General features: G+C 39.6%; 1 protein-coding gene across 1 annotated transcript in view; it reads right to left on the bottom strand.

The window, feature by feature from the left end:
• The window catches only part of LOC120537652 (insulin receptor-like), a 97786-nt gene that overhangs the window by 14650 nt on the left and 60219 nt on the right, over positions 1–22917 (bottom strand). Inside the window, exons 3-14 of the mRNA XM_039766745.1 lie at positions 9702–10026; positions 4886–5028; positions 4611–4764; positions 4301–4515; positions 4004–4130; positions 3605–3855; positions 3193–3360; positions 2911–3109; positions 2493–2773; positions 1822–1964; positions 1341–1497; positions 1100–1202 (exon numbers count right to left, since the gene is read on the bottom strand). Of these exons, the coding sequence (XP_039622679.1) occupies positions 1100–1202; positions 1341–1497; positions 1822–1964; positions 2493–2773; positions 2911–3109; positions 3193–3360; positions 3605–3855; positions 4004–4130; positions 4301–4515; positions 4611–4764; positions 4886–5028; positions 9702–10026 (2266 nt within the window). The remainder of the gene's footprint in view (positions 1–1099; positions 1203–1340; positions 1498–1821; positions 1965–2492; positions 2774–2910; positions 3110–3192; positions 3361–3604; positions 3856–4003; positions 4131–4300; positions 4516–4610; positions 4765–4885; positions 5029–9701; positions 10027–22917) is intronic.

Below are 22917 nucleotides of genomic sequence, written 5' to 3' on the forward strand. Positions count from 1 at the left end.
GCATCAGGAAATATAAAAAAAATCAAAAATAAAGTATTTTTAAATTAAATTAACATTTTCTTAAACTTGTTGCAGGTTAAGGTAACAAGTAATATCAGAGCACATTTGTTTTTTGATGTTTTGCATGTTCTGATTGTGCCAGAAGCCTTGAACAGTCACATTTAACCGTCACAACTAAATATTAAGTTGGCAGGTACAACATAATTCATATACAATCTGACAGCTATAACAACAGTGTGGAAATTTTTTGGTGGGTAACAGAAAGGTAATAAAATGGGACAAAACTAAAAGTTAATTGCTGAAAAAGAAAAAATAAATAAAAACTAAAAAAAATAACTAAAATTTAGAAAATTGTGAAAAGCTAAAACCTAATAAAAACACAATCAAAAACTAAATCAAAACTAAAAATATCTTACAACTAGAAAAACACTGCTGTTCATGTATATTTATAAGTTTCTACTTTGCTTTCTGTGCATTTTAACAAATCTGTGTCTTCATGTGTAGTAATTCTGTAAACTTTATACTTGTATTTCACCTGAGGATTTGTCACAGTACTCTGTGCCTGCACTCTGTGAAAAGCGCTATATAAAAATAAACTGAATTGAACAGAACTGAATTCAGTAAGTTCCTACCGAGACAGCAGTCAATTGATGTTACTAAGGTTTACAGAATGGCTACTAAGAGATGTATGTACTTTGCCGGGACTGCATTCCTGCCAGTTCTGGGCCCAAATGAAGCACTGTGTATAAAGTAGATTACAGAAAGGCACACATACATGCCTACTGTGCTACAGCTGATGGTACACACAAATGCATACAGACACAAACATACTTTTAATCACGTACACAGTCCAACACTGTAGTATGCAGGAATGTGGATACGACTGAAAATGCAAAATACATATTATATACTGAACTACACACACATTCATGAACAACCTCAGAAACAAAGCTACATAGACACAGGTAAGATCACACTTCAGTATTAATTTAAAGAGATGTACACCAACACTAAATACACTTTCTGCCACACACATGCATACAAGTCAAGCAGGCAAGCCAGCCATACACAAGTAGTTTCTTTCAACTGTAGCACTTGCCTTTTCTTTATGACAATGAAGACCCCTGCAAACACCAGAACAAGCAAGATAATGCACACCACCAGACTGATGACAATCTTCAATAGATTTGATGGGTTATCTCCTGCATGAAAAAAAAAGAAATGACAATAAACTATTAAAGTACAGGAAGATTTTGGCTGCTGGAAAAATAAATATGACTTCTTTAAAAACTATAGTTAGAACAAGAGGTCTCCACGCTATCTTGCTGGGTAGAACTCACTCTCTGGGACATAGAAGTACGAAGGTTCAGTCCAAGATCCATTTCCAGCCAAGGATGTGGCACGGATGCGTACAGAGTAGTTTCCGGGGTGCAGTACAGTCATCTTGTACCTCCTTTCGACAGAGTAGACACGTCTTGAGATACAACTGTTAAATTCCTATTAGTCACAGGGTTTATATAGAAAAAAAAACGGACATTGTGACTATGGTGTCAGGTAGAGCATCCAGCAACTGCTTATCTACTACAGATTGAAAATCAGAAATCTGAGGATATCACAATGACATTGGTCATGCCACTTTCATCCAAAGGCCTCCCGCTTACTCTCTGCTGCAAAGTTATTTCCAGCACATCTTGGCATCAATTCCTAAAGTGCTTCACTAATCTTCTAGCAACTTTATGTTCCTGATGGCCATTTTGCTTAACTTCACATTCACCATATCCTAGTCTTAAGTAATTCATTTCATATGCTGCACACACTCACCTCAGTATCCCCAACTCTTTTGTACTTGATGTCATAAAGAATGATGAGACCATTTGGTGCTTCGGGCTCTTTCCAGCTGATATGAATCTGGTTATTTTCCAAAACCTCGTGTGTCACAGGACCAACGATGTCATCAGCTTTGGCTGCAAGAATACCAGAGACACACAGTATAACATCCATCATCAGGATGTTGCAATCTACTACAACACTGACATACGGACCTATCACCCCATATACTGTAATTACTATATTTTTTGGGTTTATTTGTGGAATTCATACATTTTCAACCAATACATCTTTCACAGAGCAGGATTTTGTAAAATACTGCTCCTCACACTATTAAATGAACAAGACCCAAGGTGAGAGATACCGGAAGCAGCTGTGCTACCTGAGCAGACGTGCCACTCAGACTTTCAATCTGCTACAGTGCCCGTGGGTTTCTGATAGTAACCAGGCAACCACTTGTTTTCCAGTTAAATAACAATCTGCAGAGGAAAAAACAACCCTGCAAGATCAATTGGGGGCACAAATCAGATGGCCTCCAAAGTCTGGCGCTGTATCCTGCTTTATAAAAATCAACTGTTCCCTTGCTAGTAGTTTATCAATTTGATAATAGCATCCCCACAGGAAAAGTTTAGTCTAGGATGAAAAGTCAGCAAAGCTACTGCTACCTTCTGGCATTGTTCTGGCACTGACATAGGCCGCCACACTACAACTCTGAGATTGTATTAGGTTCTCATTGCAGGCGTGGATCTCGATCTGGTAGCCAGTGAAGTGGCGCAGGCCAGAGATGACCATAGACTCCCGGAACCAGACCTTTTCGGAATACACTTGGTACACTTCCTTTGGGCTGCTTGTGGAAGAGGTGCTGGACACTGAGGCTGGTGTTGTGGGATCTCCTACAAAGGTGCTGTTTGCTACAGCAGCCAGCTCCCTGCGCCGTCGTGAGGGCCTACAACAAGCAAATCGAGATGATGAAGGCTGGGATCAATGCAGATCTACTTGGATCATATGTCCTTTAATAAAGTTAAATCTTCAAACTTTACTAACAGTGTTACTCACGTACCGAGTTAAAAAGTTTTTTTTTACCTGGGCACAAACACCACATTATGCAGGTAGTTTTCAAACATTTTTCTGTATGCGGACTCCTCTGCTTCACGCTTCAGTTGCCGATCGTTTTTTGGACAGGTACAGCATTCTCCAGTCTGTTCAGAATCGTCTGTCTGATTTTGCTTATGAGCATCATCCACTTCCATCTGGGTGGGAGCCCTTGATGGCAGCTTCAATCCTGAAGAAAAACAAGAGTGGCTGGTGAACAAAGCCCACTTAACCCAAAGCCGGTATTCCAACCTATACCTCAGACCTTCTTACCCTTTTGGCAGTAGTCAAACCTGTTGAGTTCACTGTCCTCTGGCTGTTGCTGCCAGTAGACCAGATAGTGGGTAATGTTGCCATTGGGCTCAGAGGGAGGCTTCCACTTTAAGATGATCTGAGACGAGGAATTTGACGATGAAACTGGGTCCAAAGGAACAGAAGGAGCTGTAGCAAAGAGCAGTGCATGTGGCAAAGTTTAAAGGGGTCAATTGCTTGCTCACACGTGCAAGTACACATACATACACACAAAATACATTCCTGCAAACTCAAAACAAGATCTGTGTCTCTCTGGTAACTATGGTAAATAATGAGGAAACATTTATATGGACTCCTTTCCACTTGCCACCCTCTATCTGGTCTGGATTACAGCAGTAAATAAAGCACACCCCTCTGAATGCTGAAAACTTACTGCTTGCATTAGTACGCACGTAGATAATCTCACTCTTTGCCCCTTGTGCCTGCTGTTCTTCGGATGCAGAGAGTAGAGTCTTGACAAAAATTGCATACTGTGTCCAGGGTTTGAGCCCTCGTATGAAGAGACCTGGTAAGCTCTGTGACTTTGGATCTGCTGAACGAGGCGGAGGGTCTACGTCCACAATTGACCAGCTGTTAGACCCGCAGGCATCATATCCATCAAACTCATTCACATTCTGTTGTTGTCTAGATGGAAAAATTTAAGCAAATCTTAGGCCTCTGGCTGTTGTCAAGAGACATTTGTAGGTATTGCTGAGACTGTAGGGCCCTCACAATTTATTCATGTATATCCCCCATCCTCTAAACCCCACCCCCTGTCCAATAAAACACATACGCTTCTTTGTAGAACAGCATGAATCCCAGCAGGTCTCGCCAATCTTTTGTCCAGAAAACCTCCCAACGAATAATGATTTTGTCTGGAGAGGTCTTGATGCTGACAAACTTTAGAAGCTGCGTTTCACCTGGTGGAAAGAGTAAAGCACATTGTGACAAGAGGGATTAAAAAATTCAAGGTTTTTCTTGGCAACAACCATGTCCTTATTCAGCCATTATTCACTTTTCCATTTGGTTGAATCATAAACATGAGAACTAGGTTGTAAACTAAACTTTTCCTTGGTACATTGTCACTCACAAGAAGCTTGATCTCCATTTGTCTTGGTGGCAATGTTGTTTTCCTCATGCCGGCCCTTGGTCCCAGTCACTTCTTCCATGCGGTAGATCTCGCTCAGGCACAGTTTGGAGTTCAGGTGGAAAAAGAGCTTGCCCTGGGCAATGGTCAAATTGTGTTTGGACCAGTCCCAAAGCTGCCGCAGATTTTGGTTATCCAAGGCATAGAAGGAGTAGTTCCTGAAGAAACCACATAGCAGTCCACAGATGATGTTTAATTTCTGAACTTCTTAAATTCAATCTACACTATGTAAAACATTGCTTTTAGTACTCACCCAACCTCACCCATCTCCTGTACCTCCCCACGAATTAGTTTAAGTTTACGGAAAAAAGACAAGGAGACTAGTGCATAAGAGCGTAAAATCTTCAGGTATCCTGTGATCTCCTCAATCAGTCCCATATTGGTTTCCAACTCTGATGCAATATTGTCTGGAATGGGAACAACACAGGTTCTTAAAAGGACATTGATCAACTGGTAATCAGCTTTCAAACAGCCACCTGACCTACAAACAACATTTCACATAAATGAGTCTTCTGCTCCAGTACTCACTTCCTGCTCTGATGTTGATGACCAAGCTCCCATTGATAACGGTGCACCCTCGAAGTTCCTGAGCTGCAGTTAAGGAGTCTATTGTTTTTACACCAACCTCACATATTTTGGGACAGAGTCCTGCACAGGGAGTGCAATTCAACCTGGAAATAATAATAAAAAAAAAAAAAAATATAAATATATATATATATATATATATATATATATATATATATATATATATATATATATATGTGCATGCACAAAAGTGGGTTTGTACACACTTATTTCTCAAAAATAACTGAGTAATCAGCCAAAATCTAGAAACAAAGCGTGTTCCAATAGCAATCTTCCTCACTGCCAAACTTAAAGAACTTGCCCTGAATTGATACATTTTTCTTGTATGCCATTTTTTGACGCAACTGTAGTACTTGACCTGGCAGATCATACTTGAGTAGCTATCTCTCCCATCACCTACTTTCAAGAACTGACTTATTTCAGTAAAGGGCCACACAGAGCTAGAACCTCTGTGGAAGATGGACAGCAACCCTGAAATGTGAGTAGCAAGTCCAGGACCACTGATACCTCAACTGTTTTGCCTAAAAGAAAGCTGACAGGGGTTTTCTGTACAAATATAATTTTAGTCTCCACTACATAATCTAAGCTTAACATTTTCTTGAAGCAAACACAACTATATACTGTCACATGCGATTGGGAGGCAGCTAGAGGGCCTAAATAACAGTACCACACCAGACCAGGGGGTAGCGTGCTACACTAACTTTTTCTCTCTGTCCTTTGCAGACTATCCATAGGAAATTTCACTAGGTGTCGGCGCTACTGATGGCATTACTTCCAGTACTGGTGCTACTGATGATGTCACTTCTGGTGTAGAACCTATGGATGAAGAGCCTTCTGGTTCTGGCCCTTTTTATGACATCACATCTGGATCCAAGCCTATGGAAGAGGATTTTTCCGCTTCAGCTCTTGATGACTTCACTTCCCTTTCTGGCCTTTAAAGCCGCCATATTCATCTAAACTAGTCAGTTCTGTTTTGGACTCGAACCTTTGAATATCTCTTACAAAATGACCCAATTTGCAGCCAGGGCACAATATATGGGTGGCTGCCCCAAACCTTTTTCAATGTCTCCGGACTGTTATTGTGACAATGCAACAAACTGAGAAAGAACAGAGACAGTTCAAAAGCGGTCATCGCCCAAAGACATACGCTGATATGCTTTCTACCATTTCTTAAAGTTAGATAAAGCCCAGTTTCCACTAAGCAAAAAACCAAAGAGAATCCATTTAGTGCTGGCTTTAGAGATAGGGATACTTCTAGTTATAAACATGACTAAGTCAGTAAAGTGGAAAGAGTCTTCTTGTCTCTGACATGGGCTAGGTCCCTTATTTCAGAGTTAATCTAATTTGTTTATCTTTCAAATAGGTAATCTTACCAAACACACACACACACACACATATTCTATTTATATACATAAAATGCTAAAGATTGTCCGTCTGTCACATGATTACTCATGAACCAATGGAACTAAAACCTTGATCTTGGTCTTATTGACATCATACACACAGGTGAAGCTAATAAAATGTGAATAGTGGCAACCTCCACAAAGTTATCAGTCCTCATGTCTTTCCTACAGCAAACTGTGCAGGGAATCGTATTGAGAAGGTGACAAGACAAAGAACAGCAGTGACATCTGCCCAGTGTGAGGCAAACTTCAGAAGTTGAATTATATCATAGGAAGCAGGAGAATTATACCTCCAGGCTCTGCAAACTTATCGGAGTTTGTGTCTTTCTTATGGTAAGCTGCATAGACAAACTGATCAAGAAGGTAACATGGCTGCCTAATGTGAAGCAAAGCTACAGAGGCTGACTACATGATAGGAATAGAAACACTAATAGCGTCAGCCTCCACCAAGTTATCAAGGTTTACGTCTTTCTTAACACAAGCTGCATAGGCAAACTGATCCAGAAGGTGGCATGGATGCCGAGTGTAAAGCAAACTGCAGAAGCTGATTACTGTATGTGAGAAAAAGAATGAAATTTTTAGCATCTGCTGCCTGTTAAGCACATGTGGTGCAGCAATCTGCTGGTACTTGTAAACTGCTAGGGCTGGAACCTTGTTCCAAGAAGGACCAGAGGTCCATGTGTTTTTAGACAAAAATTTAAATTATGTAGCCATATGAAAACCATCATGCTAGTTGTACATTTGCATATGTATCTCTTATTTGTGGATCTTTTGCATTACCAAAGATAGTGTCTCCCAAGACAAATGCTGGTTTGCCCTGTTTGACATGAAAATTTTACCGCTTAGTAGTAGTTCCTGTGAAGTTGCCCAGGCCTGCTTATTTGTAAAGTACAGTAAGTCCAGGCTTCCTGGGATATTTAGAACGAGCTTTATTCATATATTTCCTTGATCCAGAAATGTACAGGTAAATTCCTAGCATACCTGCATATGTGAAAGAAACTTCAGGTTACAGAATTAACAAGTGCACATAGAAATAGCACCTGCAATGAGGGTCCTGAGCAGGAAAGAATAAAAAAAAAAAAACTTGGTCAGAAGCAAATGGGCCAAAAATGAGACAACAAAAATCTGAAAGACCCAGAAATATAGAAAACCTTGCCCACAGGATTACTACCTCAGGAAAACAAGACAGAGATGCAGATGGAGGTGCACACAGTCCTAAAGTGTAAGAGATGGTACTACATTACCCTTTAAAGCACTCGGGAGGAAAAGTGGTCACAGAGATTAGGACACTTAAATGTACATAAATGCCAAAGGACAGTAGAGGGCATTGAAGCCACCCTACTTCCAAAACTGATTTTGGGACTTGGTTGCCAAATAACCCCAGGAGGACGTTTAAAATCCACCTTACATCACAGGAAGATGCCAGGATCTTGAGAGAAAGACAGAGGAAGAAAAGAAAAGAGAAAAAAATAAATAGAGGAGTTGGAGAAAGAATTGCTTTAGTGATATTTATGAAGCAAGTGAATCAACCCAGCAGATAGACAAGGAACAGCCTGTAGCTTAGGCCAAAAAAAGGCAGCGGATTATGTGTTGTTGTGTCTAGTTTCCTTTTATACTTTGAGCTCCCACTTTTGTTTGCGTTATTACAAATAAATGCACCTTTTTTGACATATCCCATGTCCTTGGCATTAGTCTGTGTCTGATGAGGAATGAAATGTACATTTGCATTATGCACTGTTAAACCACTAAGTGCAGTAACATTATATTACATTTTTTAAGTTTTTAAATATTGTAACTGATGTAGTCATTTGTGGCTGTGTGTCCTAGATGTTATCAGTCTAGGCAATGATATTTATTAACCTACTAGTCGATTACCCAGTGGATTTGGATCATCTCTCAGTAGCAGATCCCTTGTGAAAGGCGCTACACGACCGCTGTGGTATAGAAATTACATTTTCTATGCGACCCTGCAAATCTCTGCTCCTGCCTCGTCCTGCTTCCACCCGACTACAGCCCTGAATGAAGGGAGACGGTCCCTTTTATATGCTCCCGGATGAGCTCCAGGTGGTTTCCGGCACTCCCCCGTTGGCCACGCCCTAGCGTGGCAGAAGTGCCGGCTGTTCTCCCGGCAGCTCACCGGGTGTCCTCCTTAATCTTACCCCCAGCACTTCCTGGTTTGGCGGAAGTGCTGAGGTAACAGGTCCCCAAGGCATTGGGGCGCCTCCTGGCGGTGACCACGGGCCCCTGCAGGGTGGGGCTTCCATGCCCTCAACCCGTGGCCCCCAAAGCAACCAGGATGGCGGCCCCCACATGATCCAGGGTGGGCGCAGACCCACATCCGGTCCCTCACAGTGTCCCGGCCGGGTCGTTGCCCCGGCATAACTGACACCTCCATCTTCTTAAAAGAATTCATCACAAAAGCAACCTTGAATTTTGCAGGGTTTTAGTGACCTGAACTCACCTTAAGGGACAGCAAGTAGTCGTGCAGCACAATTTACAAAGAGACTTTTGCTTCGATGGTGCCGATCACACTCATTCGCAAAGATTTCTACTCTCCCAGGAGCCGACAGGGCACTCGAAGTGTCACAAATAGTGCGAGAGAGGACGCCGCCCGAAACTGCAAAGCTCTCGACCCGGCGGAGGAGCCTGACATTCCACGCCTCCGAGTGGCCACTTTGTTCTCACGACCCCTCGCCACTGAAGGCAGGGTAGTCTTCACATTGTTTACAGCTCGGCGCACTTAAAAAGTAGAAAGACGCAAAGCTGTTTTCCTCATCTCTTCTACTATCAAGTTCTGCCAATTAAAAAAAAGTTATAATGTGGCAGTTTTTGCAACAGTCACGTGGACGAATAAATAAAGCTTCTCTGTCAGAACACGCCTGGTGGCAGATGGCTGAGAGAGGGTGACATGGTGCGCACTTCTATGGGATAGATTGGCGTGTTTGTGTTAACTTCTTTTCAATATCAGTAAAATAACTCTCACACAAATGATAACAATTTGTAAAGATGACATCAAAATGGTGTCCACAAACGAAGTGATTAGATCCTGTATTATATAATATGTTCTGTGGTCATACGTCATTTCTGTTTTGCGTGGTCATATGTAAGTTCCGTTTCAAATGTGAAAAGAATTTTATACATATAGATTTATTCAAAAGAGGCTTGTAATGGAATTAGTGGCTAAGAAAATTAATCCTAAAAATGTGCATTTGAAAGCAAATGGGAACCGGGATATGGGTGGGTGATTAGAGCTGGAGATCATATATATGTATGTGGCACACCTCTGCACCCTTTACTATATTAATGAATGCCACAAAATCTTACAACGGCAGTTGGCAATCTCAACCATTACTTACGTGCTAGAGTTCATGGTGTATCCAGATGGACATTCTGGGACACATTCTCCATTGTGGATGACATACTGGTCACAATTTACATCCCTGAGAGGATTTTTGCACTTGTTGTGAAGCTCCTGGCAGAATTCAAAGGACACACAACGCCAGCCCTCAAATCGGTAGAAGCCAGGTGGGCATATCTCCACACAAGTGTCCTCATGAAAATAGTTGCGGCATACCACACATTTTCTTGGGTCTCCAGGTTCTGTACAGCTGCCCAAGCACTCATTGTGACAGCACTGGCCATCCAGAGTACATGCACGGTGCTTGCAAGATGTGGGGCACACTGCAAAGAGAGAAATAAGGCAGTTATGGCTCTGCATTATGAGTGAAATGAAAATAACATTCATTAACAATTTGACAGTCACAGAACATTACGGTTTTCAGTCACCTCTTAATCTCAACGAGGGAGTCAGCAGTACAGATGGAGGTGGGCAGCTTGTTCCACCAACTAGGAGCTACATGTGAAAACAGCCTGGATTGAGATTTTATACCACACCAGACACTATTCATTGGCAGACCTGAGTGGACAAAAAGGAGCATAGCACCTCACCAGTGTCTCCATATACACAGGTGCTGACCCACTGACTACTCTGTAGGTCAGCATGAAAGATATGAACTTAATGTGTGCTGCTACAGGGAGCCAATGCAGGGACTGAAAGAGAGGAATCACATGTGTCTCTTTGGTGGTTTAAATAAACGATGGGCTGCTGCTGCATTTTGAGCCACGTGCAGTGGCTTGATGGCACATGTGGGACCTTCTTCTAATAGTGACTTGCAGTAGTCCAGATGTGACAGGACGAAAGCCTGGACCGAAGTTGTGCTGCATAATCAGTATGATAAGGTCTGATTTTGCAGCTGTTCAACAGATTCATAAATGATACATTCTATGCCAATGTGTAATTTAAAATATCTAAATAAATAATCCTACCAGGTACATATTTAGTAATTTTTTTCAGCCTGTCCTTTGCTATTTAAATTCTACACATTTTTAATCTAATTAATGACTAGTCCTCTCCATGTAACGGCTGGAGAGTTGACTTGTGTGTATTAGGCAGGTAAGCACGTCTTGACCTCAGACCTCTTAGATTTTGCACAAAAGCTGAACCAGCATTTGATGTTTGTTATTTAATATTTAATTGTTTGTATAACTGTTAGTACTTTTGGGATGCTGTCTTGTTAGGTGGTCATTGTTTCTGTTACACAAAACTGTGCAATAATCTAACTGGAATAATTTAATATGCATAGGCAAGTGATTATCGGAATTGTTTTGTATTACAAATTAATCACCAAGTTATTCCTGCTTCACAGAAAAACTTTAATATTTTTTTAGCTAAATTGTGATTAATATGCAGCTAATTTCAATTAAAAATTTTAATCACACAAATAATAGTGATTACATTTTTTAATCGAACAGCAGCATCACACTTAATGATTCGAATATAGAATGAACCATATATTAGGTTGCCTTTAGTATATCAATGGGCATAATACAAATAACTATATATATATATATATATATATATATATATATATATATATATATTCAAGTAATAGTAATTATACAACATTGTATATATATTTGCAAGAAAATCTTTGTAAACTCATAAAATCACCTGGATTTATAGATTATTACATTACAACAATGTGGCACAATCCTGCTCTGATATGCAATAATTGACAGAACCAATCAGCTTAAACACAACAACTGGATGACTTTTTCTCAGTAATGAAGACATTGTTTAAACATTTACACTAAAGGCTGAGAGTCTGTGAGGCTGTAGGCCAGTGTTTCGCATCCCATGGGTTGCTGGACACCTTAAATGGGTCATAAGCTTAAATTAATGCACTAATACAGTGCATTGCCGCACCCACCACATGACAAACCATCTCAGGATCCCAGGTTAGGATCGGAGTGCAGCCATGCAAGGGTGACACCTCAGCATTATACTACTTCAGATGGAATGGAGCCAGTGTGGCTGGAGTGCCAATTCTGCCACTAACCCCCAGGTTTTTCCTGCCTACATGCAGGGCTGGATGCAGATTAATGTCATACCCAGTACGGCGCAATTGCAGGATAACCAACAAAGTAGAGTCACTTTTGGTATTTACAGGATTCAAACTGGCAACCTTCCGATTGCCAGTGCAGATCCCTACCTCAACATTAAATTTACAGGTGATCAAGGGACATCACTGAACAAAAATGGATAAAAGTAGGTCCCAAGACCACAATGTTTAAAGCCACTGCATAGGCCATACAGCTTTTCCAAAGCTATTTGGAGGCCTGTGTTACAATCAATGAGAAGAGATTGAGGGTGCAGTGCACTGTAATAAAAAAATAATACACAAAGTCAACTTATTGACAGAGTCTGCTCTTCTCAAGAACAACCTGTTCACATGAACAATGCCCTTATCAAACAAAATTTCAGAGGATCTTAGAAGAACTGTACAGATTTATAAAACTGAAAAAGTAAAAAAAAAAAAAAAAAAAATTCTGAAGGCTATGATGTTGATACAGTCCACTGTAAGACAAGATGTCTACACTTTGAAGAAAATTCAGTCCTGCTGCCACTTCCCCTATCAGTAGGCATCCTGCTAAACCCATGGCAAAGCAGCAGCATGCAGTGATAAAATAAGGTGAAAAAAAAACCCCTGCAGAAATCTTCTAAAGTCATCAAAAGTCTAAGTTAATTAATCTGTTATAAGAAAAACACCACAAAACAACCATTTCTACCCGGCTCAGCTCTGCAAAAGACCTATAATACTTCTGGGACATTCTGAAGACAAATTAGACCGAAATACAAAACACTGCTCACCAAAACCTCGTCTCCACTGTGAAGCACATGATTTGCTACCTCAGGGACTGGACAGCTAGCGGTCATAGAGATGTAATTAACTCAAAATTACATCAAGAAATTTTACAAGAGAATGTCAAGGCAGCAGACCTTCAACTGAAGCTTACAATCAGAAGTAATTCTGGGCTAAAAAAAAAAAAAAAGGCCCCAAAGTAAACCATTTTGTCCCATAAAAATGAGGACAAAAATGCCTCCGAAAGTATTATTAGTAAATATGTAATAAGTGTCACTGTCACTCCTGCACTACAATTGGGTTATGGCAAGCGGATTCCATCTGAAATTACATTTTCCGTGTTTGATTTTGTTTTATTTTTTACCCACTACTCCTCCCTCTTTTACTTTGGTGTGCTGCCTACATACATTCTCTTGCTCATAAAACGGACTGCTTCATTGTTCAGGCTACTGACTATTAAAAACACCTACAGCAATTTCATGAAGAACAGTGAAAGCACAAAATAAAAAAAAAAGATTTTTGTCTGTACCAACAGAGCAAGCATCACATTGAAAACCTCATATCAGTGGTCCTCAAAGTGTGAAAACTGACCACCTGTGGTCCACAAGCATGAAGGGCTCTGCAAAGTGTCAGTCATCCTATAAAACCAAAGTAACTTTAAAGTTAGATTTCTATGTAATGCACTATTGTATGTGACTATCTAAATAACACAAGATGATTACTGCCTGTCCAACAGTTACAATTAAAAGGACGCTCGTTTCCAGGTAAAACCAGTTTTGCTAAACTTCATGAAAATTAGCTTTCAAATTAGCACTCCAACCAAATCGTCAAACACATTTAAGCAATCAACGATGTCAAATAAAAATGTGAAAATACACTGCAGAGAAGTGTGCATCAAACTTTACAAATTTAATAACCTAAAGAACATGTTTTATAAGAGGAGGTGCAGACAAGGGTACAAGGAGAACAAATGTAACTGATGAAGAAGTGCACAACAGCCATAATAGTGAAACAGCAGCGCATAATCACAACATACAAGTGAATATGAAGAAGCAAACATCTGCAAATATTACAGAGAGACCAAAAGAAATAAAACAAAAAAGTCAGCGAAACTCTGCATCAACATTCAAAACATTCACAACAGGATGGTGATTACCATCAATAGCAAACACAAAATCTCATTCAGTAAAGATCAGAGACCCTGAAAAAAATCCAGCAGAATTTGCATAAACAAGGGAAGAAATTATTCCTGAGCATTACTTCAGTGTGGTGCTATGCGATGTCTTAAAAGTTCACATCGTCACATTGTCATTTCAACTCTTGGGTGCTGGAGTTGAGATGAGAGATGCTTGTTGATTACGAATAACTAGCTGCTCTATGTATGTGCCATAGAAAGTGTCTACAGAGGCCGATGGGTGAATGGTCTGCAGGCGTTTTAGCGTAGAATGCAGGAGTCGGTTTGTCATCTCACAGTTTGCCTCAATGCAGCACACGTGGCAGGCTTCTGTAATGTTATTACAATGACTCAAAGCAGATTCTTTCACAGTTCATTTAATACAAATCACAATGCTGTATTTGATGAAACTCTCAAATTTGATCTGCCTCTTCATAAAATGGATTTGTATAAATGTCTACCATTAGAAAAGTAGAAATTACTAATTACTTTAACTCACTCAAAAACAGCTTCTTTAGTTTTTTGCTTTCACGTTCTGAACAAATTCATACTTAGTTGAGTTTCATTGTGGCTTAGCTATAGCGCATATTTTGCATTTTCTTATCATGCATATAAAGGACATGGTGCAAAAAGTGTCATAACGCCAAGTGTCGATTGGTACTGGGAGCTTACAGTGCACGATGTTAATGCAGGAGGACAACATCATTGGCCTTATATACTCAGCAAAAAAAGAAACGTCCTCTGACTTTCAACTGTTTTTACTTTCAGTAAACTTAATGTGTAAATATTTGTATGAACAGTAAAAGAGTCAACACCATAAACCATAAACTAAAAATGTTTCACAATGTGTCCCTGAATGAAGGGAGGCTCAAAATCAAAAGTACCAGTCAGTATCTGGTGTGGCCACCAGCTGCTTGAAGTACTGCAGTGCATCTCCTCCTCATGGACTGGACCAGATTTGTCAGTTCTTGCTGTGAGATGTTACCCCACTCTTCCACCAAGGCACCTGCAAGTTTCTGGACATTTCTGGGGGGAATGGCCCTAGCCCTCACCCTGCGATCCAACGGGTCCCAGACGTGCTCAATGGGATTGAGATCCGTGCTCTTCCACTGAGAGGATGATCAGCTGTCCTTCCTGTCTCCCTGTAGCGCTGTCTTAGGCGTCTCACAGTGCCGACATGGCGATTTATTGCCCTAGCCACATCAGCAGTCCTCATGCCTCCCTGCAGCATGCCGAATGCACGTTCACGCAGATGAGCAGGGACCCTGGGCATCTTTCACAGTCGGTAGACAAGTCTCTTTAGTGTCCTGCGTTTTTAGAACTGTGACCTTAAATGCCTACTTTCTGTAAGATGTTAAGGTCTTAACGACCATTCCACAGGTGCATGTTAATTAATTGATTATGGTTAATTGAACATGCATGGAAAACATTGTTTAAACCCTTTACAATGAAGATCTGGAAAGTTATTTGGATTTTTAAAACATTATTGTTGAAATACACAGTCCTGAAAAAGGGACGTTTCTTTTTTTGCTGAGTATATATTATAAATAAATAAAAAAAAAAACCAAAAAGAAAACCCCTAAGGCACTGCTTTGATTTATAGTGTAATCAGTTTAATTCAGATTTATGATCTTGTTTATGCACTAAGATTACATTCCTGTTTGCAAGCAATGCTTGAAGTGGAACCAATTTACTGAAGCTCTGAGCACCACTGGTACAGGCCCACTTCAAGCACTGCCCTGCAATGCCAAACAAGCACCACCATGCTGCCACTTTCCTTGTCCGGTGCCAGAATTTCACTGCATAGGGCATGTAAAATCTAACATGACAAGGATAGGCTCTGGCTGCCTGAAGACCCTGCCTAGGATAAGCATGTTAGGAAAACGTATGGATGGTGAATGAAAAATATTGCAATATCACTAACAAGTTGCAGTCACCTACAGTATGAGCCAACATACCATCATGGTACCAATCGATGATTTTTATTTACACTGACAATGTGTCCAGCCAACAAATGACAAACGATATCATTGACCATCAACTCAGTAACCCCCCCAGTGCTGTTCCTTCTTGTGCCGCTCCTGTTCACTTATTGCAATTGCCCCTTTTTTCTTGCTCAACACTTCTCCAAAGTCAGCCCCACTCCAGTCCTACCTTTTTAATCACTTAGTAGATGTTTCTTTTAAATTGTACTGTTTGTCAGCCTGCAGAGCCCACCTGTGGCCACTGCAGTTCTTTAAATCCATGCCACCAATGATTTGTACCACCTTTGCTGCAACACTGCTGTCAGGCTACCTTCTTATTGTATCTTCATGACCAAGGGGAGGTATGGATCACATGCTGTAATTTGGGGCTTTGCAATGCAATCCATATATATAATTTGATACTATTCATATGTATGGTGTTTGCGTCAATACCTCAACTCAATACAAGTTAGAACCATGCAATGGGACTCTGCCTCTGTAGTTAGAACATAATGTGGCAAACGCGGATGCAGTATTGCATGATTGACTTAAGAATGTTCGAATGCTTCGGTGACGCTGCTGGGCAGCCGAGTATAGTAAGTCGGTGTTTGTTCGAGCAGGTAACAGTAAGTTCGGCTGGTTTTTGGAACGTTGATTTGGTGGGGCGTACTTTCCAGGACTAACATCGTTGACTGACGTAAACCATTCGACAGCTCCGGCACCGTAAGTAATTTAGAACGTATCGCCATTTGCTTGGTATGTCAAAATCTATCTTTGGGCAGTTCGGTTTTGGCATCCGTCCTTCTGACATCCATTGGCAAACTGAGTAATGACGGCTGGGTATTAACAATGGTCACTGTTGAAATTTTAGCCGATCTCAGATCTAAAATGACCACGGCAACATAATTATTACTCCGACTCTGATTAGAGTCATAAAATACGGTTTATTTTGAAAATTTGTTTGCCAGAAAAAATCAAAATGAGGTACGCCGAAGAGCTGAGTTCACGTCTCGCAGCCCTGTTTAAACAGGAACCTCTTCATTCCATCGGCCGAAAAGGTCTATTTTAAGCACAAATCAGTGCCATGATAACAAAATCATTTCAAGGACTTAAAAAACAAGTAATTCTTTGCAGAGAAAATATGGATTTCACAAACGTTGAATTTTTAGCCCGATTCGATCGGGCTCCCAGTCGCTAGTAATTAATTAAATAAAAAAGAAAATTAAACTATATACTGCTTAATTTGTAATACTGTCCTAATTTTGACATGTATTATTCTGGAACAACAAAATGTTATTTTGTATGCTTTGCAAAAATATTCCCGGATTTTAGTCCCGAAGAAAACATGAAACACAGGAGTAAATCAGCAACAGAATGGCTTAAACAGAAGAAAATTTCTGTTCTGGAATGGCCAAGTGAGAGGCCTGACCACAACCCAAATAAAGATGTTGTGGCCTGACCTGAAGAGAACTGTTCATATAAGCAATCCTAGAAATTCTCAATGAACTGAAACAGTTTTGTAAGAAGGAATGGTCTAAAATTCCTCCAAACTGCTGTCCAAGTTTGATCAGCAGTTACAGGAAATGTTTGGTGGAGTTAATTGCTGTTAAAAGAATACTGTAAATACAAGGGTTCACATGCTTACTGCAGCCTGGACATGGACTGTTTAAACAATGCCTTCTGTATTGACAAGTCATTCAACAACAACATTAATTTATGTAGGACATTTTTCATAAAACCAAAGTAGATGGCAATGAGAATGTTACAAGAAAAGAAAACTAAACCAGGTTAGTCAATAATATTAAAGAATAAGTAAAAAGAAAAAACAAAGCTATACGAACCTTAAAAAAATAATTTAAGTAGAACAGTAGTAGTGTGTAGAGTAGATGTTTGTGTCTCATTTGTTTACCCAAATCGTCTATTATTGTGATTTACTTAAATATGAGTACACATTTACATGAGTAATGAATGCAGAAATCTAGGTTGACTTTTTCTCGTAACTGTATCTTCATCAGAGGATAGAATTGCTGACCTGCTCAACACACGTGGGGAGATGAATATGGGCCTTAAGCAACAATCGGGAAAATGTACTGTTACTAAGAAGCATAAAAAGTACATTTATCATCTGCAGTATAGAGTGAAATGCAGAGGTGGCAGTTCATTATGGACATATGTATATATTGATAATATGCACACTTATTTATAATGCCACCATTGAAAAGGTAACACACACACAGTGCTAACAACTGTTTTCTTGTAAGAAGGCTGCTCTTCCAGTGATGTGCCTTGTTTGGTTTATACCAATTTTAACTTTTAGCAGCCAGCTCAACAGTGTCTTCTTTTGTCAGACCACAGCCGCAACTACCCACCTCTATTACAGCTTCAGAATTTCCACAATATGGATTAAATGCAGCAAACATGGCCTAGCGTGGGTTTTGTGCAGTGTTTAATTTTTGTTTTCTTCTCCACACTTGTACATTTCAGAATTGTTCAGAGCCGGAAGTTCTGTTTCAATATGCACCCTCTCTCACTAATCTTCTTCATGCTTGGTTACCAGTTTTGGTACAGTAACCTGGATCAAGGCATGCTATTAAATAGTGAAGCCATATTCCTTTCATGGTTTTAGCTCCAGGCCAAAAAGTCAAAAATGTGAAAAATTTGGAAATAGAAGAAAATTCTTCTAAAGTTACTATGGCATTTTCGATAAATTTGTTTCCATATTTGTACATCTGACATCACATTAATATTTACATATTTCACAATGAGGAACAAATAAAAAATGAAAGGGGAGTGAAATGAAAAGGAAACTGTCTTTTGAAGATGGCCATGGCAGTTCCTGTTTTTTCTGTCCGCTTAATGAGGAGACTCATTATATGCGGATTCACTTTTTAGGAAAATGCACTTAAGTATCACATACACATACAATAGCTGCTTCATTTTAGTCATTCTGATTTATCACAACACCGATTTCTGGACTGAAAATAACGCATTGCTTATTGCACTTACACTAGCTGCCCTTTCTAGAACCATAGTCACTTAGTAATGGGCATGCAGAGTATTTTTGATAAGCATGTAGGTGTCTTTTGCCTCAGTTTCCCAAAATGTGCCAGATCTCCCGACTCCATGTCCAGTAGTACTTCCGATATCCCAAACAAACAATAAACAAAATAACTACTTCTCTATATTTGTAATGTAATTTTTTAATTAAAAACCACTGAAGAATTGATGTGTGACTATATACTCTATGCCTCTAAAAACAAAAAAGTCAGACAGAGTCTAGGCAAAGAGGGAAAAACAGTTTACCATAAAACAACTTACATCTGCATTTTATTAGTTTTCAGAAAACTGCAAATAAATCAGAAAGTAAAATATAAGTGGCTAGACTAACAGCGAGACATGGCTGCGTATAACACAATTTAATTTAAATAAAAAAAATAATAATAATAAAATATCACACTTTTGGTAAAGTTAAATGCAAGACCATTTGTGTCCGTTAAGCTCATTGTAGCTGACACTCCCTGTCACCTGCAGAACTGGATAGACTCTTGAGGTGTGCGAGAAGATTACAAGTCCATTTTGTTTAAACTAAATACAGAATGTGTAGCTCCACTGCTGCTTTTTGGCATCCTTGTGGTGTCTTGGAGGAAAGGTGAATTATTTAAAATACCTGCTAATATGAATGGTGTGAACAAAAACATTTTAAAGCTCGCTGGACCTCAGGTTGTGAGATTATGTACAGTGTTTACATTACAAACTGAGTTTGTACTGTGCAATATAGAAAAGTAACAAAAACTACATCTGTAACATAGTCACGGCTAGCAACATCCAAAACGTTCAATGAATTCAATAGTTTGAATTTTGTTTCATGATCATTGACTGTTTAATAATGAACACTTCCCAGGTAATGCCTGTGTCAAAGAACCAATAGAAAGATCATCCCAAAGGTAACACCTTAATTCTAAGCAGAGTCTGCAAGACTAAAATGTAATCCCTGCAATGAAATTTGACATGCGAGTTTCTATTCCAACTAATTTCACAACTAGGGCATCATTCTTACTTTCCTTTAATTGATCTCATGGTTTAGTGAAATGTCTTTTTTATTCTCTTATTCTAAGGAGCTCTCAGACATTTGTGTATTTTCCTTTTCTAGAGTTTGCTCCCTTAATTATATCTAAATGCTTACAAAATCGACAGCTAAAGGGTAGCAATTATTGCAACACCATATTTACTTGTCTTCTCATTTGTAAGAAACACAAAGCCTTATATGTAAGAAGCATATAAGGGTATATCAAACAATACAAATATTTATTACATTTTATTAGAAATGTTTGTAGGCAAGATAACTAAACAATGAGACACATTAACAGTAAGAATGTTTCACCAATAGTGAAAATGGTTCAAGTAAAAAGCTGCGGCGAACACCGAACCTGTAAAATACTAGTTTAATTAACAACACAACAGGCGTATTGAATTTGATTGCATCCAACTGCAATCTGCACATAAATGAATAGTAATATTTCTGAATGTTATCATTTAAGACATGGCGGCACAGTGATTGTTATTGCTTTACATCTACAAATTCCTGGGCTTAAATCCCAGAAGTACTGTGTGTGCATTATTCATGTTCTACCAATGTCCACTCCAGGTATACCTGAATGTCTAAGTCAAAAGCTACGGGGCTCAAAATTGGCATGGTGTAAGTGAATGTGTGCCCAGGATTGGTTTCTTATGCTGTTGCAAGTGACTCAGATACCCCTCAACCTTGTAATGTTACAAAAAGGCCCTGGATATGGAAGAACAAATGGATTGGATAAATCAACCAGCCACCCTGCTGTGTGTGTGTGTAAATTAACTAAACCCCACCTCGTATTGGCTACCAGAGAGATATTAAAATACTCGGATAGTCATGAACATCCTTTATTAGTAAAATATAGCTAATGAAACAGAATTAAACCTAACATAGGGCCAAAGCATACCGTCATGCTTACAATGGTCACATTGCGGGAAATAGAGAAATTCTGTTTAATCGCCACACCCCTGCTCTACTGAACTGACACAATGTCAATAATGATACATTATACATTATTTCGGTTTTCTTTAAAAGACAGGTAGTATGCAAATTTTACCACATTAAAAATGCAACTTTCATTATTTGGAGTTAAGCATAAAACTTCTAATTACAGTGGTATGCTGCACACAATATCTTATTAGGGAAATATTTTTGTAGCTCACTAAAGTAATGTTTAAGATTATTGCACTAGTTATTTTTTGTTTATTTGGCAAATACTTACTGTGCAGTTACTAACTACATTAAGGAATGATTAATACAGCCAGTCCTGGATCCAATTTTTGAACATGGTTCAATAGCACTTCTGAACTGTGCTGTTCACGTAAAGCACTGGCCTGACACTGTTTAACGTGAAAAGTACCATACAAATAAAGGCACCAGACTTATCAGCACGATAGAGCCTAAATGCAATAAATAACTTAAATATAAGACTGGATCTTCACTTAATGGACTATGTGAGGGGGAAGTGCTTGCTGGCTATTAATCAATGGTATGCAGCAAGTGTCAGGAAAGAGGAAGTGCCAGAAGACAATAAAGCTCAGAAATAAATGGTGAAAGACAAACACACATCCGAGCAGAAGACCAATCCAGCCCCCACACCACCACCACCACTTTTTCCTCCGCCTCATCTCCTCAGTCTCATTAGCATCATGTGACGGTGGGTCAGCAGAGATGGAGTAAAAACAACGTGAGCTCTTTGCCTTTCCCAGAGGTTTGTCCTGCTGACTGCAACTCTCACTGTGCGAGACTGCAAGTTTTGAGGGAGAGGAGCAGGCTGCACTTTCCCAGCCCAGCTCCTGACTCAAAGTCTGTGCCGGGAAGCAGCTGCCACCAGAGATCCGCCCTCACACTTGGCCAATGTGTTTGCTGGCTGGGAAAGCAGCCTCTCAATGGCTGCGTTGATATTGCTGGGGGAGGGGGCACGGATACCTTAACCCTTTGCTAAGCAGCTGCAAAGTCAAGGGCAGCACACAAGGCCCTTCATAGGAAATCACCTCAAAAATGCACGGGAGAAAAAGTGTTTGGCAAAGATAATACTGAAAGGGGTCACCACTACCTTGCCAGTTCACACCTGGTAAGCTCTCTGTAAGCCTGAAACTTTGTAAAGAATTCACAAGCAAAAAACTAACATAGCCGCTCAGACTTTTACAGTAGTCGCATGCTTGCAACCACCACCATGACAATAAATAAAATGTACAGCTGGTGAGCTTTAGGCAACAGGCTTGACAGGGAGGTTGGTCTTGAAATCCCACGACCAGGCTCAAAACCCAATGGGCCTTATATTACATTTTGTCTTGATCTTTAGTCTCTTTGGACCAGTTTGGGGTTTATGAACTACTTCTAATCCTTTCTGAATTTACTTTTTATTTATTCTTTACTGTCATTTTCGCCCCCTTGTTGATGTCATTAATCTACTGCACCACATTTGTTTTCTACTAACACCTTCCTGTCAATGTCACTTTGTTGTGAATATGTTAATTGATTGAATGCCAGACATCTTATTTAAGAGCAAGGAAGTGCAGCAATTCATTTACCTAAAATAAATAAACAGATAAAATAAAGACAATTTATGAAAAAGAACACAAAATACAATTTTTATTTTTGAATTACAGCTTCATATTCTTGCTCTCAACTAAGATTATTGGCTCTGTTACGAATGTTTGCTGCATAAATGGAGCCCTGTTCATCTTATGGTTAAAATTTCAGTGTCTATGCTTAATTCTCTGCCATCCATGGAAAAAAAATATATCACCGATATGATTTTTTCATTAGAAATACACTCTCTTTGGTGACAACTGTGTTATGGAAAATAGAACATCACTGCTGAAAAATCCCTGACTAACAATGCCAATGCAGAATGTTTCATGCCAAAGAAACACGTAAGATTCTTAAAACAAAACAAAATAAAAAAATCATTTTTGGGACTTGCTTGCTAGAAGGAAGCAGCCTGTCAGAGCAGCAACTCATCCCTGCAGGGCAGGAAAACTGGCAGAACAGCAGGCAGCCAACTTGCTGGAACAGGCATCAAGAGGGATGCTGCATTTACATGGGTCTTAAAGAACTACTTAAGGGTCGACTACAGAAGAAACGTACTAGTGAACCTTCAAGCAAACTAACCAGAAATACAATTGAGAAAAGTAAAGGCCAGCAGTAGGAAATTGA

The sequence above is a fragment of the Polypterus senegalus genome, chromosome 10 (assembly GCF_016835505.1).
Source record: "Polypterus senegalus isolate Bchr_013 chromosome 10, ASM1683550v1, whole genome shotgun sequence".
NCBI classification, from domain to species: domain Eukaryota; kingdom Metazoa; phylum Chordata; class Cladistia; order Polypteriformes; family Polypteridae; genus Polypterus; species Polypterus senegalus.